At 40.8% G+C, this 20673-nt stretch overlaps 1 protein-coding gene across 1 annotated transcript in view; it reads right to left on the reverse strand.

Annotated features, from left to right (window-relative positions):
- Positions 1–2875: 2875 nt before the first annotated feature.
- LOC146822019 (cysteine-rich secretory protein 3-like) overlaps positions 2876–20673 on the reverse strand; it is a 91469-nt gene continuing 73671 nt past the window's right edge. Inside the window, exons 7-8 of the mRNA XM_085613119.1 lie at positions 9434–9522; positions 2876–4185 (exon numbers count right to left, since the gene is read on the reverse strand). Of these exons, the coding sequence (XP_085469245.1) occupies positions 4175–4185; positions 9434–9522 (100 nt within the window). The 3' untranslated portion in view covers positions 2876–4174. The remainder of the gene's footprint in view (positions 4186–9433; positions 9523–20673) is intronic.

Here is a 20673-nt window from a genome sequence, read left to right on the forward strand (position 1 = left end):
AGCAGCCTTAATTTCAGGTGAAGCGGATATGTGTAGGCTAGATACAATGCCTGCTCTAGCTTCACGTAACTATTGATGACTATCCAAGCATGACCTCTTTTTGAAAGCTCCTCTTTGTCTTGTAGAAGAGAAATTGTGGCCATTGTGGAGTTAACTAGATTTATGAAGGTGTTGTATGACAGTGGCAGAGCTCAGAGGTTCCAAAGGTGCAGGCTTACTAAAGATTGGTCCAGGTATTCTTTGAAACTGCTGCTGTTCTTCCAAAGGCCATGTTATCGATTGCAGACCACAGGATGTTGTTTAGAGTGCTAGGCTCTGTGTGTTTTAATTTAACGCAGAACTTGAAAAAGGCCCCGTGCCACCTAATTGATTGCCTCATTAGGCCAAGCTCTAGCCAAATTTTGAACTGGAGAAGAACTCTGGGCTAAGTTTAACACATAGCGCTACATTTTTTTCGGAATTTGTACAGCAGCGCCAAATCTCGACAAAACAGGGCCTCGCTACCATGAGTTAAGGTTGACAGGAGTTTTGCTGCCATGACTTTCAGGAGAGGATCAAGTGTTGGGCTTTTTAATTTCTCGCAGAGGGTGTTGAAAGCGGTAATTAAGGCATTATTCTTGTTTGTGATGTGATGTGATCACAGCTTAAGTTTTTCTTGTGTGCCCCACTAACCATTATCACCTTGGTTTTGTTTTTATTGATGACCAAGTCATTTTGTGTAGCATGCAAATGCAGTATGTTAACGACACACTTCGCCACTTTATTGTAAATATGCCCTTGAGCTTGCATCACATGGAGACATCTTACAGCTCAGGGCCTGCAAATTCCCTGGAGCCGCGATTCTGAAATTTCTTAAGTGTGAATTTCAAGTGTTTCACTTAATTAATCTTAACTGGTAGCCATTAACTGTTGATCTTTCTTGCCACACTGATGTTTCTTTATTGTCCAGTCAATGCTTTTTCTTTAGAAAAGAAAAAGTTAATTTATTGCACACACTATTAAATACTACACATTAATTTCCAAATATGTACATATGTCAAATAGAAAAACCTTAGATTACATTATGAAATCAAATGTCAACATTATTATATTAATAAAGCATTTCAAAATTAAAATAATGTGTTTGTGTGCTTTTTGTATACTTTCAGGACACATAGAATGCAACCATAAAACAGACCCTAGCGGGCACTACACTTCCTAATGCAGCTCTTCAAATTAAGTCAGAGCAGTTCAGACACACCTTTTATTGGAAGGGTGAAAGGAGGTAGAATGCTACTACCAGCATTTGCAGTATTGTTTCTTGTTTGTATCTTTCAAAGGCAAACTCCTTTATTTGAACAGTTTGCAATAATTTTAGGTCTAAACTACAGATACCTTTAGCTGTTTGTTAGCCAGACTTATTGTTTCCCTTACGATAGAGTAAGCTTTCATTCAGTCCCTTGCACACACTTGGATGACCTCAAGTGACTGCCTCACTTGCCACTTCTTGATTCTCTGATGTTCTTTCCTCTTCTTTTCCCCCACACAGCAGCATTTAGGCCTCACATTGTTCTGATTGGTTATTCATATCATTCCACTTCTTATGTGGCGGGCATTCAATAAACACATTTTCTTTGCTTTAACACTCCATGGGAGTGGATATGTTTTTTTTGTGCTTTATCTCTTCTACCTTCCCAGTCTGCTGCTTTCCCCTCCACGACTCGCACAAAGTGTTGCTTCTCCTGCACCTCCCCATTTTTCTTGTTCTCAAAGATATATATTTGAGAACCCCACCCCTGCTCGCGAGCCCCTACCTGCTTGTTGTTCCTTTCCCCTATACCACATTTTACTTTTTTAATGTTTTTTCACCTGCCACCGTTTCAGCAGTTGTCCAACTTAAAATGGATTATACATCTTTTAAGATGACCACCCACAAGTGTATGTACACACATGTATGGTGGTCAACGTAAAATGGGTAAATGATATTTGAGCAAACTCTTTCAAAGATGGCTGCTGTAGATGCATGTGCAGCCACAACGACCATATTTAAATGAGTCTGGTCAAATATAAGGAACACATTCTAAGATGTTCTCCAAAGATGTTTCATCCACTGAATAATGAATGTATACCTTCTTTTTAATTCTCTAGAATCTCACTAATACACCATAGCAGTAGACACAATTCTATTAACTTGGATTTGAAATACTTGATGCACTTCACTGTACACAATAGCCATCCAGGAATTCTATGTGAGTTAAATATACATCTGAAGATGCACTCAACCTTAGAGACCTCAGCCTCTGTAAAATACTGTGAAGACTGTTGTTCATCACAACTGATTTACAAGCACTCATCTTTAGATGCACTTAGTTAGCTCTTTCCAATATGCTTCATGCTCCACATGCTATGCTTCTACTCTGGACAAATCATTTCTAAATCATCTTTGAAAGCACCAGAATTTAATGAAAACTCTAAATTTGACGGTTATTTTATTATGAGGTGACATCCATTAAAACTTGGAAAGTTGGAAAAGTTTGCTTGTGAATCTGTGTTCTTGGATCCTGATAGTATTGCAACCATGGTCAAAGCCAGCCGGTCTGGCTTATAAATTAAAATGGAAACTGACCAATTGGCTTTGCGAATACTTGTTAAAACATAGAACTAAAACCCTGAACACATGCTTTAATAAAGTTCTGTGTGTAAGCATTCATTGCCAATATCTCTGTGTAACCTAAAATTCACATGTTCAAATTTTTATGTTTTATTTTAAGCATATGGCCACCATGTCTAGAAGGAGACATGTAACAAAATCCATGTCTTTCCTTATTTTACTTTCGTGATGTTAACATTGCAAGCCTCTGTTTGCAAATACTTTTAATGAATACACAAAATCAGGTGAAAATACTGAACAATTTATTGGCTGAATCAGTGGAGAAACATTTTTAAACAGAAAAATGAAAGCAATAAGCTTCAGTTTATTAATTCACAGATGAAAAAGTAAAGTGGGGTACACGCATATGCCAATTAATAGAAACCACAAAATTCTAATAATGTTGACTTCATTTCATTCTGATGGCAGATCAAGCAAAAGAAGAAGAATGCTTAAATTGTTAAGCAGTGTATCAACACAGTAAGCTTACATCAAGCTTTGGTTGAACTTCACAAAAAAAAGAAGTGCCCTGAGTTTGGACACTTGACCTCAGTAGCTTGAATCATTCTATATAATAACATTTTCTTATATGACAAGCATTGATTTATATTCAGGTTAAGAGCATAAAATATCTGTGCAATTTGAAAAACATATTCCAGTGACATAGCAAAGTGACTTAAGCATATATTTCTATGATCTCTACAGGGTCCAAAGACCACAGAAGTCTGAGACAACCACAGTTCTTCCTATTGTGTAGTAATAACAATACATATTTCATTTGCAGCATTATAAAATGGCACAACCAGAATACCAAGGGCTGTATTACAATATCAATATAATTACGTGTTTTGATAATACAGAAGTTCTGAATGTAATGAGAATAATATTTTCATATCATGATATATGATTAGATCAGTGATTGCTCAGAACGGTTCACTAAAATGTAATACCAAGCAAACAATGTAACAAAAGTATTCAGGAGATGGACATGTACATTGTGGGTTGCTGGATTGTCATGGATATCACATTTTAATACCTATTTTCTATCTGTGTAATGCATAATCCAGACAACAATGTTTTCTTCCAAAGCCACACACAGGGTAGGGTTTAAAAATATGAAATCCTACAGATCTGTTGACTCCACATATGCCATCCAAGCAGTTTTGTCGAAAGTGATTCGGCATTTGCCAAGACTTTAGTTTTCTTACTATTTGATTGCCTTTTATTGTTTTTCTTCAAGATTAGGTCTGTATTTGCAACAAATTGATATGCTTTTGCCACATTCACAGGTAAAATTGTAAATAAGTGTAGACGTTCACAATTCACTATGAATAGAATTTGACATAAAAAAATCACTAAATGTGCTTTACAGTGTTAAAGTAAATTGCTTCCAGGCTCTATGAGGGCATTGCGATTTAAAGGCATTTAACTGTGGTGAATATAAATAAATTCTGGTAGCAGGTGGTTTCACTCCATCAATCTGTTTGCCTTCATGCCGTGCACATGAATGACTTCCCTGCAGCTAGCAGCCTTGATCTTCAGTGTTCAGGAATTGGCTAGGGAAAGAACAAATCACACATTTAGCAAGAGGAATGTGGGATGACCAGCACAAATATTTGTATACAGCAAAATATATGTCCATGTATTTGCAACATGTAAAGCAAATGATTATTGTGCACCTGAGCCTGCACCTAAATACATGTTGGCGATATTTGAGATTGCTGTCTGTAGATGCTGTCAACAGCGGTGGCCTAGTATTGTATCATGGGCCCTTATGTAGGCACCAGAAATAGGCCTCCACCCCCGTTTGTTAGTAAAATACAGTCATAACTGAGGTGCAGAGGGCCATTCACTGCACCTGCTGCACCAATGACAGATGTGCCTCTGGTAATCAGTAAAGTGCACAATGATTGATGTTAGCTCAATACTGCACCATATAACTGTGTTTTTCCCTGCCGCTGCTATTTAAATAAATATTAGGAGTTTTCGCTTTAGACTTTGCAGCCCTGCTCACCATCTGTACTCCCAAGGATTGAAGCGATGTGCAGCGGAGGAGAGAGAGCCTTGCATGAGGTGGTCCCTGGGCGAGGAGCTTGTGACTGGAAGCATCGGAGTGAGGTGGTAACTTGTGTTCTGTCCCTCTTGGCCTTTTCTGTTACTGTACACTCATCACTTTCTGTCCTGCAGAGGACAGCTCCGCTCTTTTCCTTTTCTCTGTGGCTTAACAGGATATTCTCACACCATGGGCCTTATTTACAACATTTTGCCGTAGGGCAGTGCCGGAGGCCTTCGTGCTGGGCTGCCCTATGGCAAAAGAAAAGAACAGGAATGCGCTGTACCTATCAGATTTCTGTCCTTTTCTCCTGGGCTGTCGCACAATGGGCTGTTATGCGCCAATGAAGGCACCTTTTCACCATGGTGCAAGGGTACCTGCGTTGCAGGCCTGATTGTTATTGTGCGATTGTTTTTGTGCAGTAAGGGACACCTTACTGCATAAAAACAATCACTAGAGGCTTTTTCTTCTCTTTCTATGTGTGCTGCATAATGCAGCACACATAGAAAAATGAAAAACAAGGAGAAATAAAGGCATTTTTGGCACTGCCTCAGAGTTACGATTCCTTGTAAATCTGGGGCAGTGTCAAAAAGCCATTGGCGTTGCCAGAAACACTCACAGCAACACCCATTGCATGGCCCTTTAAAGCAAAAAACTGGGAAACAATATGTACAAGGCCGCATTAAGACACGCAAATTTGCGTAGTGCTGCATCGTAAATACGGAGCAGACTCCTGCGCCACTACAGCATCGCAAAAAGTGATGCTCCGGAGGTGCAGCCTCATTGTAAATGAGGCCCCATATGTCCTGGGTTATCACAACACACATTGGAGCTTATTTACAAGCCCCTTGCGTCACCTTGCACCGTCATTGCTTTACTTTTTTGACACAGCAGCTGCGCTGCATCTGCCCCATATTTACATGGATGCAGATGCGTCACTATTATACAGGCTGCGTTGGTTTTCACCTGCGTGAAAATCACCTGCGCCTCTTGGGATTTTAATTTATGCAAGGTAGGCAATCCGTCCGTAACAACTACCTTGAAATTGATCCAGTGTATTTACCACTTTTTATTTCAAGCAGCCTTCCGCTGCTCTGCCAATGCGTCCCAATCCCTACACCTGCCAAACCCAGGCGTAGGGATGATGCACTGGTTGTGCCCAAGACACCACACCAGCTGCAGTGACTTGATTGCAATATGCAATCAAGTCACGAGGTAAGTGGGCCACATATGGTAAGTATGTGCACATAATTTCACAATTTGTGACATTATGTACTGATGTCACACATAGAAGAGGGCACTATACCCACTTGTATGCGTCACAACCAGGACCAATATGTTCGATCGCAAGGTGACTTGGTCCCCTTCTCACGCTCGATCACATTGGTCCAAATTCAGTAGGTGATGCGTTAGTTAAAACTGTAACCTCTGTATTTTGAAACATTGCTGGCGTTGCGTCAGTTTTTAAGCTAACTCTTGTACTGCGCCAAAATCTCCTGTGCCTTTGTGCGTTGTATTGTAAATAAGGCGCATCCATGGTGGCACAAGGGTTTCTCATGTAGGCACAAGAAACTGACGCATTGCTGCTTTAACGTAGCAATGCATCAGTTTCTTGTAAATGAGGCCCATAAAGTCCAGCCCCTTGTCTTCTTTCCTTTTTAGCATTTGAAAGAGATGCTCTGGCAGGACGTATTTGTATTAGTTCCTCTGATAAGCAGCTGATATGCTCAGATGTACCATGGGGTTTCTTAAGCATTAGAGTGCAAAAGAAAGGAGGTACAGTAATAGGTACATCTTTACAGGTGTCCCTCATGAAAGATGGTCACACAGAGTTCATCAACTCGACCTAATTTTGTCCTCTGAGAACCAAAGTCATCTGGGTACTTTCCATTCAGATCACCTCATTTGCTTACTGACTTAAATGAGAAAATATATTTTAATATAGTTCAAATGCCTTTTTCAATATCAGAGAGCTTCTTCAGCCAAGATCATGATCAGGTAATTCAAGTATCTTTGAAAATCTGGTCAAAAATTTTGCAATAAACATTCAGACAAGAGTGTGCAGACAGCACCTTCATTATGGCCAACGATAGACTTGCTTCCGAAATGGAACCAATCAAAAATTCCACCTTTGCTCACTGATGTGAAGAAATGTGACTCGAAATCTAAAATTTCCAGCAAAGGATTGCAAAAAGACCCTCAGCTTTGAAGGTTCTGCTTAAAAATGGCTGCTGTTACCAAAAAATCAAAGGTTCGGGTGGCAAATATTCTGTCTTAGTGCAGTAGAGTTTCTGTATCTCTGTTGTTTCAATAAATTAGGATCCATAGCGCTGGACCAGGCAAGACGCTGGCACCACAATCTGTATGTGCAGGATGTAGTGGGTGTTCCAACCATCCTGGACTAGCCTGCTTGAAGAAGGAGCGACTCACTTCTGTAGCCCTTTTGCCTCACCACTATAAAGTATGTGATAGAAGTCTTCTTCAAAGGGTCAATTTGAGGGGAAAAGGCTCAAAAGCAAAAAATCATCCAAGAAAGGCAAGGAAACTTGATGAGCAGATGGGAGACAGAAGAGAGACCAGGCACGGATCAGCCTTAACCAAAACAGGGAAGGACCAGGACACTCCAGAGAAGGTTCATTATAAAGAGAAAGTGAATCATGAAAATACAACTTGAAACAGTATAAAAATATTAACAGGAGGACATCGATGCCAATTAAAAGTACTTTCAACTGTGCTGCGGTGCAGTTTCCCTTTCAAATCCTGTCATTTTACATGTTCTAGAAAGCAACAGGTCTCCCATGTGAAAGGATACTGGCAAGAAGAGGGTCAGTGCCCATCTTACTTTGGGTAATTTAACGGGTAAAAAATGTGCACCATCTTTGATCTGACCTGTAGTAATGTGCCTAGGGTTAAATCAAGGACTGCTGCCTTTACAACCTTCCAGGTCAAATGTCTCTCAAGCACACTACTCTGAAAGCAGCCATTCTTCCAATTCCCAATGGTGGAGAAGCAATTGCTGAAGCAAGAAAATAATCGACTTGATGGAAGAGCCTGCCCCAATTCTGAGCGGGGCCCCACAGCCGGAGAGCGCAAAGTTTACTCTGGCCCGGAATGCTGTGGTCCCGGCAATCATGCACCAACTAAGGGAGACACAAGAGGACACTTACCCATTACCTCGGTAAAAGAGAAGAACATGCTCCCATGGTAACACAAGAACTTGAAGGCCAACTGCAGAAAGGAGTCCCAGCCAAGGCACTGCATTGGGTTCATGTGAACAAGTCCTGAGAAACCTACAGCTTGTATTCAGGATTTATTTTACATGTTTTCCTAAATTTGAATCTTGGACATAATAGGACTCTGCCCATTGAGTTAGTTTTGAGTCAAACTGTGTCTGTTGAACTGGCATAGGGCCTATGCTTTGGTAAATACTGCAATCAGTAAACAATTGCCATGCAGCATCACCTGAGTACCGAGTCTATAACTCAGTTATGTGTGGGTTTAATCAACATCATCAAACTCTCTTTGTGTTTCATTTCCCGACGAGAAACTTGACACCCTCAAGTTGGCTGTAGGACTATATAACCAAAACTCTATGGCTCTAGTTGGTGTTTTTGAGCCATCATACCAATTAGCCATGATTTGACTTTTGGTGCCCCCCCCCCCATGGCTTAGAGTAATACTTTAAGAGCATTTAGTGAATTTGGATTATTTTTATTTTTATTTATTATTTTGCCATTGTTTCTTTTTTGTTAATTTCTGTTCATCTTTCATTAATGTTAGAGTTATAGTTTGTTGATACATTTTTTACACTTTGACTTATCAGTACTGTTGCATAACTAGCTGTTGTAGATATACCGCAAGCCCTTTCTCTGAGGACAATGTGCTTCCTAGGTCAAGCTACCGAGAATGAGCCAACATATTCCTAACAGAATCATTTTAAATGTGCACCAGAGTATTTGGACCTAATGATAGCTCATCAAGTTTGTTCCCTCTCTCTCCAGGTTAGAATGCCTATTTAGTTTAAGTTTATCTTGAGCTCTAATAAATGTAATCATAGATCCTTTAACAACAATTATTACTTTTTATGGATATATTTTGCCACCATAGATTTAAACTTTGCAGTCATATTTAGTACCATTTAGGGCTGTTAAATTTTCACTAAGCATTGTTTTCTTTCTTTGTCACCTAAAATAAAGGTTACTCAAACTTTTGAGTATCAAGTTCTGCAATCACCCAATATCACACAGTGGCTGATAGATTGCAGCAGACATGGTTAAGAAAGTAAGGATAGTCCCAAATAAAGGGTAGATATTGCATTGCCTCCATTAAAAAATCCATAAAAAAATCATTCAATTAATACCTTGCTTTCTGTGGACTTTTTCTCTGTGCTAAAATAATTTCTAAGTTGTATTTTGGATAAATCCTGCATTTACACCATTTGACATAAACATACTCATAACTAAGGATTCTTTCTGTTAAAAAACATTGGCATAAAAGCAATATCCTCGAATACCACATAGAGGTAATAGACAAATTCTATACAAGTCTAAGACTAATGAACAGAAAATTAAACAGATGAATTTAAAAATAAAAAATAATGCAATTGGTAAAAAGATATATAAGCTTGACTTTATAATACAACATTCTGCTTACATCATTGCTCGTATTTTGCATTTATTGTGGAGATATAAAGCAGACTCATTGAAACTTAAAATCTTCAATGTAAATAAAAATACTTTGAATATACTTACTGCAGAGTCCCTTTTCACAGTTGCCAGGGCATTTACTGCATGGGATACCTGTTGTATATGGTGTTTTAATTCTATCTTGAAAATTTCCCCTGAAGCATTGGAAAGAAATATAAAAATTGAGGGGCATCTCCAGGTCAGGTGTCAGCATTGCCCATCCCATTTATAGAACTATTTTGGCTCGAGTCACAAAGTTGTTTTGAGAGCAGGTCTGACTTACCTGAAATATAGTTATCACATTTTGCAGTTTTCTGTAAAACACATGTTTCTACCTGTGTCTGTACGCATTTGGCTTTGAGGTGCTCTGGTTGATGGCATACTGGGTCTAAACTTTTGTTCTACAAGTTGTATGTGTATGGCTGATGATGCTATGTAAGTAGGGATTGAGCCTTGCATATGAGGGGAGAGAATGGAGGATTTAGTCTCCATCAGTGGATGATGTAGAGAATGGGTGGTTGTATTAACGAGAGGAGGTGGACTTGATGGGGACATTTCAGGAGATTATGCCTGCTGCGAGCAATAACGTGGATATCTGAGTGGGAGAAGAGATGAAAATGAAAAGGGAGATAAAAGTAGTGGGTAACAGTGGTGATGGAGTGATGGTGTCTTGCATGGGTTTTCGGAAGTAGGAAATGTCAGGTGTGAGTATGGGGAAGTAAGCTAATAATGGAAAAGGTCTGTGTATGAGAGCCAGTGTCTTGAGGCCACTTGTACTAATCCTTCTAGATAGTTATTAATGCTAGTTTTCCATGGTGCCTAATATTGCTATCAGATGACAGTAACAGTCTATCTTGTGTCATGGATATTTAAGTAACGTCTGTTTAGTGCCCACTACTGTCTCTGATTTCCCTTAAATATTACTGTGCTGCATCCCATATTGAGGAATAAGTCCATAGCAACAACAAAGAGTGTAATTTTCTTCCCTACTAGAATCACATAGACATTAAGAGGGGGAAGGATGCTCTAGCACTTATGGCCAAATAATGAGGACTTAGCCGAGAATCAATACCATGCCTCTCTAGGATGTTTTACAAGGGCCAATGAAATATTCCAATCCAACAGTCCATGTGGGACCCTCAAAGAAGAGAGCTTATGCACATACAGAGCGTTCAATAGATTTGTCAATATTAACACCCTTATACCCTATCTGTAAAGGACCACAACATTAGTAAACAATGATATCATAATAGATTCGTGACCCAAACCAACTCAATAAAGCAACAACTTTTAAAACCAAAGACAGAGCGGATGAAACACCTAGGGGGACATGTATGACTGGTTTTACGGCATGCACCAACCCTATTTTGCAAGTCTGTAACTTATTACCAACTCGCAAAATAGGGTTTGTGAGTCTGTATTAGGAAGGGGCGTGCCAAGGGTGTCCCTTCCTAATAGCGAGTCACAGAGGGATGTAGGATTATTTTACGACCGGAATGCGGTCGCAAAAATATCGCTGTTTACCACCTACTTCAAGTAGGTTGTAAGCCAGTCGCAAACAGGAAGGGGTCCCCTGGGAATTGTGAATGGTAGTAAAACGTTCTTAAGAGCGGGCAGCGGTCCCAAGGACCACTGCCTACTTTTTAGAAATTTTGATTCTTTTTTTTTAAACACATCCCGTTTTCCATTAAAGAAAACAGGATGCATTAAACACAAAAAAAAAGCTTTATTTAAAAGGAAACACATACATGGTGGTCTGCTGTCCCCAGCAGGCCACCATCCCTGTGTTTTTAGCAATTCCCAATGGGTTGCAAATTGTGACCTACCTCATGAATATGAATGAGGTATGTCATTTGTGACCCTATTGGGAATTGCTAAATGTGTCTGAGACACATTAGTACATCGCATTTTGTGACTTCCTCGTTGAGAGTCACAAAAAGTCGCAATTATGAAGTCACCAAAATGCTTCAGTCTTACATGTGGCCCTTCATTTCTCAATTGGTGAGATTACATATGTGATACAAGCTATTTTAGTCACTGTATAGGAGCTCAAGGCCAACAACAATTGACCCCACAAATGCAATATCTGAAATAAAACAGCAAAGACCCAAAACGGCAAAAAACCCTGACTACATACACAATAGTAACCAAATATCCGAGTTAGATAAATGAAGTTTATTTATTTCCGTATCTATATGGGAGTTTCATAGAACACTGAGTTACTTTTTTCCAGTTACTTTAGGGCATTGAGACCTTTGATATATATATATATCTATGGCTCATTAGAGTCTGATCATTAAAACATTCTCCTGTCTGATGCTCCTTATTTGTGACCCATTTGCTTAGTTTAGCAAATTAATAAATGTTTTGTACTCCATTGTCCAGAGACTTTGACTCTGAAGAATGTGCTCTCTTATTTATGTAATTTAAAGGATTTTTCAATTATGTAGTATGCAGCAATTAGAACGAAAGTGCCAGGTTATTGAGTAGTGGGGGGTTAAAGACTGCACATATATTTGACCTTTCTATCAGTAACCTTAATGGAAAATTCAGAGGAACGTCGACTCTTCTCACCCACAATAAGTCAATGAACTCAGGGCTGGTTCCATGTGGCTTGCAATGGTTCAGTACATTCTGTCAAAATAGTTCCTAGGGAGCCGAGGCTTCTAGCCGCTGCAAATCTATGTTTAGTTACTGCCATGGGAATGCTGAAAGAAACCACTTAGCTCTGAAGCATCAACAAATGCTGAATGCCAGCACAGCACCCCCTAGAACAGAGTTCTCCAATAAGTAGCTTGGCTGCTGCTGGTCACTCTCTAACTACCTGTGACTAGCTCCCCTAAGTGCACTGAATAAAAGCTTATTGGTTGAATTAGGTATGTTTCCAAAATTAAAAAGGAAGTTTCTAAATCTACATTTCTTCAGAACTGATCAGCTGATATTTTCAGAAAACAGATATGTAAATATCATTTATAAAGGTAGTTTAATGTCTCTGCTCAAAGATGGCTCCCAGAGTGGTCTAACACATCAGAGCTCCAGAGCTCCTTTGGCCCAGAAGAGTGCATTTGCTGCTGGGGTCCTGCGTAAGTGAGTGCCTCTTTGCAAATGTGCGTGAAACCAGAGGACCCAATGTACAGGCAAACCGAGGCCACTGATACGCCTCTGTTCCCCGCAGCCACAGTGCCACTGCAGTAATGGGCCTAGTTGCGCCCCATACCGGCAGCCAGGTTTTGGCAGTAAAAAGCCCATGGGCTTCCTGACTCAATGAGATGTGGAGAAACATTAGAACTAGCATTGGAGGCAAGGCCCTGAATGTCAGGTGGCATTTGAAAGTGCAAATGAAGATTTCTGGTTGTTACTAGGCTGGTCTGCAAATGGCGTGGCCTAGGCTTGTGAAACGGACTATAGGTTCTTGGGGCCCGACTCACAGAATTAACTTAAGACAAAATCCTAAACGTACTACTTTTGGTATTCACAGAATACACTTACTACTTTTGGTATTCACAGAATGCACTTACTACTTTTGGTATTCACAGATGGTATTCACAGAAGGATTTACGACTACTAATTTTACATCCGCACTCGGGCCGGAAATTCCGGCGTGGAGGTGGAGCATCTGGCCCAGAGGCGGAGCTTCTAGCCCGGAGGCAGAACTTCCGGCCCAGAGGCACAGCTTCCGGCCCAGAGGCGGTGCTTCCGGCCTGGAGGTTGAGATTTCAGCCATGGCTAAATCTCCGCCACTGGCCGGAATCCCCACCTCTGGGCCAGAAGCTCCGCCTCTGGGCCAGAATCTCCGGCCCGAGTGCGGACGTAAAGTTAGTAGTCGTAAATCCATTCTGTGAATACCAAAAGTAGTAAGTTTAGGATTTTGTCTTAAGTTAATTCTGTGAATCGGGCCCTTGTGGCCCCGACCTGATGTGAAATTCCATAACTGGGTTTGAAGGAAGCTTGAATACTGTGGCAATTCCCTGCTGGGAAAAACTGGTAAACTTATTGCGGTGCTTATTGGTGTATTTTGAAAGTTGGTGCCCTGCTTGAGAGGAAGGCGAAGAGCCATTCAAGATTTCTTTGGAGGTCCAAGACACATCTCTAATTGAGCAGGCCCTGTGTGTGAGAGGTCAGATATATGTCAGCTGAACAGATAAAGCACAATATTACTGATTTTCTGGCAGCCCCCGTCCCACCTCCTCTGAATAACTGTCATCATTCCAGAAGCATAATAGGCCAAAAAATCCTCATCATCCCTGAATAAGGAAGAGAGTAAAGCATGCTTGGGAGTACTAAAAGCAGAAATAGACAAATCACTTATGGATAATATTCAGGTGCTGCGCACTGGACTGTGCACAAAGCTAGCAGACATATGGGAGGATTTGGAAGTGTTTGACGAGCACTTGGAAGCCACAGAAACGCACCCCAGAAAGCAATTAGATGCAGATTAGCTTGCTTGAGCTACCATCTCTCATAAGGATCACCAGCTTAAATGGCTGAACAGGAATGGGTGAATAGGGGCAATGTGCCCAATGGAAATTTAAAAAAAGAGGTGAAAGGCTTGAACATTATGGCATGTGTGCAAGAACTAGTTTCAAACCTACTCTAGCTGGGAGATGACATGGTGGTGTCCATAAAGTGAGCATATAGGGTGGGGTGAAGGTCAACATTGTTTATGTGTAGCTTACAAAAGTTTGAGACTTCTTGTTACACACTGCTTCCACATTACTATTAGTCATACTCCCTATTTATATGAAAAAATATAAGGAAACAAATATTTGGCAAAGCCTATTACCACTTTATTATAGTGTCCATAGGTAGGGCAGAAATATCAAGCCAAATGCTTGCCCATATCCAAAAGTGTAACGTCAAACACAGGCAAAGTGGACCAAAAAACAACATGCATGCCTTTGACTTTTGCAAAGACAGTCATTAGCCAATCAGCTAATGACCTGTAATCGCAATATACCTCCGTAGCACCACGTTTATACAACAGCCACAAATATAACTACATTTAAAACACTCAAAAGTTAGAAAAATACTTACCCTATTTACCTGTCGTACCCAACAGAATCATCTGCGTGCCACAATATATCATCCTGCCAAATTTCATAAAAATCCAACTGACGGTTTTTGCTGTACATGTACTCCGAGAATGAAACGGGGCAGTAAGTCTGCAAAATTTTGAGGGCATTCGCCAAATAGGTGCAAAGTTATTAAGGGACATCATTTAAAAAATCCCTGTGTCCGGTCACCCTACCTATCATTACAGAGTAGCTATTACAATACTACCACTCTGTAATTAATTAATATATATGTATGCATGTATATATATGTATATATATATATATATATATATATATCTATATATATATATATATATTCACTGACAAAGCCATTGGTTTCAGGGGCGTTATAGTTATTTGGACATTTCACTCGTACAAAACCAGAAAATTCGGCCGTCATAGTTAGTTGAGCTAACTATAACTTGTGCCCCTGCAACGCACTGCTGATGACGTCACATATTATTTCACTCATGACATGGTCAGTGAAATCACTGATGATATCTCAAATGACATCACCGATGACATCACTGATGACATCATCCAGTGACTGAGTGTTTCTAAAGAGTTTAAATATGTTTTATCCATATATATGCCAAGGTATATTGAAGAATGAGTGGGTAATGAGTGTCTGAATGAATGATTTAATAGGTGCATGGCTGACTGTATAAGTGAGTGATTAACGTGTCTTACCTATACATGGGTGACTAACTAATCTGTATGAATGTCTGTATCAATCTTTCAGTTGGTGTGTAAGTGGCTGCTTGGGTTGGTATGAGTATCTATATATGGCTTTTTGATTTGTTGTTTGAGTATGTAAATGGGTATCTCAGAGTCTGTGTGGGTGGGTGATGTGTGTGTGACTCCCTGTATGGATGTGTGAGTGGGTGATTAACTGGGTGTATGGGTTCAAGAGTGTATCTGTGAGGGACTATAAGGGTGGGTGAGTGTGAGCATTGCTGTGTTGGTGAGTGAATGGATGTCTCAGTGGTACATGTGTGAGTAACTACATATGTGAAAGATAGTATATGTGAGTGTTAGAGTATATAAATGATTGTATGTGAGAGTGAGTGATTGTAAAAGTAGCTGTATGGATGAGTGTGTGCTTGTGTTAGTGATTGCAGCAGAGAGTAAGTATGTGTTAGTATCTGTATGAGGTGGTGTGTGTATAATTGTGTAGGGGAGTAATTGGGAGTGTGATTGATTCTTTGCATTACTGACAAGCTGTGTGAATAACTCTATGGGTGAGTGGTGATGTGTGAGTGTCTGTATGGGTGTATGAGTACATATGAGAGTAGCTGTATTGATGTGTGACTGCATTTATGAATGACTGTATGGATTAGGGCGTAGATGTTTGTGTAGAGCTATGTAGTAACTAGTATTGGTGTGTTTATGCTTTTGAGAATGGCAGTCTGTGTTTTAGAGTGGATGTACTAAACGTCATATTACCCTGTGAGGAGGTGTATCAGATTTTCAAGTGAATGATGTCATCAGTGATATCATTTGAGATGTCATCAGTGATGTCACTGACCATGTCATGAGTAATGTAATATGTGACGTCATCAGCAGTGCATTGCGGGGGCGCGAGTTATAGTTAGCTCAATTAACTATAACGGCTGAATTTCTCTAACGTCCCTGAAACCTATGGTTTTTTTTCAGTGAATTTCAGAGGTTTTTTAAATGCTAATTTCTAAATATAATGTTCCTGTAACGTATGGTTTTTTCAGTGAATTTCAAAGGTTTCTTAAATGCTGATTTCTAACTATAACGCCCCTGAAACCTGTGGTTTTTTCAGTAAACTTCAAAGGTTTTTTAAATGATAATTTCTAACTATAACGTCCCTGTAACGTATGGTTTTTTCAGTGAATTTCAAAGGTTTATTAAATGCTAATTTCTAATTATAACGTCCCTGAAACCTGTGGATTTTTCAGTAAATTTCAAAGGTTTTTTAAATGATAATTTCTAACTATAACGTCCCTGAAACCTATGTTTTTTTCAGTGAATTTCCAAGTTTTTTTAAATGCTAATTTCTAACTATAACATCCCTGAAACCTATTGTTTTTTTCAGTGTATTTCTAAGGTTTTTTAAATGCTAATTTCTAACTATGCCTACATATGTAGGGCATGTGCAGAAAGAGGAAGAAAGGTGCAGAAAGAAGCAAGAGATATGCCGAACGAACCATCAGAGGTGCAGAAAGAGGCCTTGTTGCAAAGTCATCCTGAGCCTTGGGCACCCCCCAGCTATTTGCTGACTGGTACTGGACGAGTGTGTGAGTAATGCCTGGTTCATTACATAAGTGCATGGGTAGTGCCTGAGTGATCACATGAGTGCATGGGTAATGCCAGAGTGATCGCATGAGTGCATGGGTAATGCCAGAGTAATTTTATAACTGCATGAGTAGTGCCTGGGTGATTGTATGAGTACAAACATAGTCCGTGGTGATTTTTAAATGCTTGGATATTGGCAGAATGTTTGCATGAGTGCATGGGTTGTGTCAGGTGATGGGAGGAATGCATGGGTAGTGCCTGGGTGATTGCTTGAGTGCATGGGTACTGCCTGAGTGATTGGGGAAGTATATGAGTAGTGCCTGGGTGATTGCATGAGTGCATTGGTAGTGCCTGGATGATTGGAGGAGTACAAGCATAGTGCATGATGATTTGTTAAGTGCTTGCTAGTGGCTGAGTGATTGCAGGAGTGTATGGGTAGTACATGGGTGATTGGAGCAGTGAATGGTTAGTGCCTGGATTATTCCATGGTCCAATGAGTACTGCCTGGATTATTGGAAGAGTGCATGGGTAGTGCCTGGGTGATTTCAAAAATGCTTAGTTACTGCTTGAGTGATTGCATGAGTGCGGAGGTAATGTATGCGTGATTGGAAGACTGCATGTGTAATGCTTGATTGATTGCATTAGTTTATGAGTAATGCCTGGATGATTGCATGAGTAGATGGGTAGCGCCTGGATGATTGTAAGAGTGCAAGCGTAGTGTATGGTGATTTTGTAAGTCCTTCAGTATTGGTGGAGTGTTTGGATAACTGTATGGCTAGTAGCTGGGTGATCAGAGGAGTGCATGGGTACTGCACAGGTGAATAGAGCACTGTATGTGTAGTCCCTGAGATAATACATCAGTGCATGAATAGTGCCTGGCTGATTGGAAGAGTGCTTTTGTAATGCCTGGGTGTTTTTGTAAGTGCATGGGTATTGCTTGAGTGATTTTGTAGGTGCATGGGTAATGCCTGGGTGAGTGCATGAGTTTATGGGTAATACCTAGAAGATTGCATGAGTGTATGGGTAATGCCTAGGTGATTATATAAGTGCATGCCTAGTGCCGGGAGGAGTGCATGTCTACTGGCTGGTTAATTGAAGGAGTGAATGAGTAGTGTCTGGGTAATTAGAACCATACATAGGTAGTGCCTGGTTGATTAGAGCAGTGCATGAGTAGTGCCTAAGTTATTGCATGAGTGGATGAGTAGTGCCTAAGTGATTAGAGGAGTGCATGGGTAGTGCTCGGGTGATTTTGTAACTGCTTGGTTAATGTCTTGGTGATTGCATGAGTATGGTGGTAATGTATGGAAGATTGGAAGAGTACATGAGTAATGCTTGAGTGATTGCATTAGTTTATGGGTAATGTCTAGATGATTACATGAGTTCATGGGTTGTGTCATGGTGATTGCAAGAGTGGAAGAGTAGTGTGTGGTGATTTTATAAGTGCTTGGGTATTGGTGGAATGCTTGGATAAGTCTATGGTGACTAGCTGGTTGATTGCAGGAGTGCATGGGTAGTGCATGGGTTATTGCAGCAGTGCATAGGGAGTGCCTGCATAATTGTATCAGTGAATGAGTAGTGGCTGGGTGATTGGAAGAGTGCTTTCGTAATGCCTCGTTAATTTTGTAAGTGCATGTGTAATACTTGGGTGATTGCATGAGTTTGTAGGTAATACCTGTATGATTGCATGAGTGTATAAGTAGTGCCTGGGTGATTGCATGAATGCATGGGTAGTGCCTGGGTGAGTGGAGAAGTGCATGGGAACTGCCTGAGCGATTTTATTAGTGCTTGGGTAGTGGCAGAGTGATTGCATGAGGGATTGGATTGTAACTGGGTGATTGGAGGATTGCATTATTACTACATGGGTGATTGCATGAGTGCATGGGTACTGTCTGGGTGATTGGAAGACTATATTGCTAATGTATGACTGATTGCATAAGTTTATGAATAATGCCTGGATTTTTGTATGAGTGCATGGTTAGTATCTGGGTGATTGCAGGAGTGCACGAGTACTGGCTGGGTAATTGGAGGTGTGCAAGGATAGTGCATGGTGATTTTATAACTGCATGAGTATTCACAGAGTAATTGGATAAGTGCATAGCTATTGATTGATAGCTGAGCGCTAGAACACATTGTTTCTGCAGCAGGCTCTCCTCACACTGAGCTGTCCGCCCATGTGGGCTTGTGCCTTAGCATCATTACACTTGCTGGTTTGCATGTTGTGTGTTATAAAACAGAAACAACATATTCTCAAATGAGTCTGTTACACGACACGCCCAAAGAACAAGTGCTAATGATTAAGTGCCCATGTGCACAGTGGTAGACCCCGGCGCAAATTAAGCAGTAGTTTAAAATCTAAAATTGTCAAACTGATGTAGCAGCATGGTTTCCAGCTCCTAAAAATGAAAGGCTGAGCGCTAGAACACCTGGTCTCTGGAGCAGGCTCTCTGCACACTGATCTGTCCGTCCATGTGGGCTTGTGCCTTAGCATCATTACACTCACTGGTTTATGTGTTGTGTGGTATAAAACAGAAACAGCATATTCCCTAATGAGTCTGTTACACAGCACACCCAAAGAACAAGTGCTAATGATTAAGTGCCCATGTGCACAGTGGTAGACCCCGGCGCAAATTAAGCAGTAGTTTAAAGTCTTAAATTGCCAAACTGATGTAGCAGCATGGTTGCTAGCTCCTAAAAATGAAAGGCTGAGCGCTAGAACACCTGGTCTCTGCAGCAGGCTCTCTTCACACTGATCTGTCCGTCCACGTGTGCTTGTGCCTTAGCATCATTACACTCGCTGGTTTATGTGTTGTATGTTATAAAACAGAAACAGCATATTCCCAAATGAGTCTGTTTACACAGCACGCCCAAAGAACAAGTGCTAATGATTAAGCACCCATGTGCACAGTGGTAGACCCCGGCGCAAATTAAGCAGTAGTTTAAAGTCTAAAATTGCCAAACTGATGAAGCAGCATGGTTGCCAGCTCCTAAAAATGAAAGGCTGAGCAATAGAACACGTGGGCTCTGCAGCAGGCTCTCTGCACACTGATCTGTCCGTCCATGTGGGCTTGTGCCTTAGCATCATTACACTCACCGGTTTATGTGTTGTGTGGTATAAAACCGAAACAGCATATTCCCTAATGAGTCTGTTACACAGCACACCCAAAGAACAAGTGCTAATGATTAAGTGCTCATGTGCGCAGTGGTAGACCCCGGCGTAAATTAAGCAGTACTTTAAAGCCTAAATTGATGTAGCAGCATTGTTGCCTGCTCCTAAACGATGAAAGGCTGAGCGCTAGAACACGTGGTCCCTTCAGCAGGCTCTCTTCACACTGAGCAGTCCATCCATGTGGGCTTGTGCCTTAGCTTCATTACTCTCGCCGGTTTGTGTTTTGTAAAAGAGAAACAGAATATTCCCTAACGAGTCTGTTACATAGCTCGGCCAAAGAGAAAGTGCTAATGATTAAGTGCCCATGTGCGCACGGGTAGACCCCGGCGAAAATTAAGAAGTAGTTGAGGCTGAGCCCGAGAACACGTGGTCTCTGCAGCAGGCTCTCTTCACACTGAGCTGTCCGTCCATGTGGTCTTGTGCCAGAGCATCATTACAGTTGCCGGTTTGTGTGTTGTGTTTTATAAAAGAGAAAAAGCATATTCCCTAATGAGTCTGTTACACAGCATGCCCAAAGAGCAAGTGCTAATGATTAAGTGCCCATGTGCGCACTGGTAGACCCCGGCACAAATTAGGCCGTAGTTTAAAGTCAACAATTTCTAAACTGATGTAGCAGGATGGCTGCCTGCTCCTAAAAGATGAAAGGCTGAGCACTAGAACACATGGTCTCTGCAGCAGGCTCTCTTCACACTGAGCTGACCGACCATGTGGGCTTGTGCCTTAGGATCATTACGCTCGCCGGTTTGTGTGTTGTGTGTTATAAAACAGAAAGAGCATATTTCCAAATGAGTCTGTTACACAGCACGTCCAAAGAGCAAGTG

Source organism: Triturus cristatus, chromosome 6 (assembly GCF_964204655.1).
Source record: "Triturus cristatus chromosome 6, aTriCri1.1, whole genome shotgun sequence".
Taxonomy (NCBI): domain Eukaryota; kingdom Metazoa; phylum Chordata; class Amphibia; order Caudata; family Salamandridae; genus Triturus; species Triturus cristatus.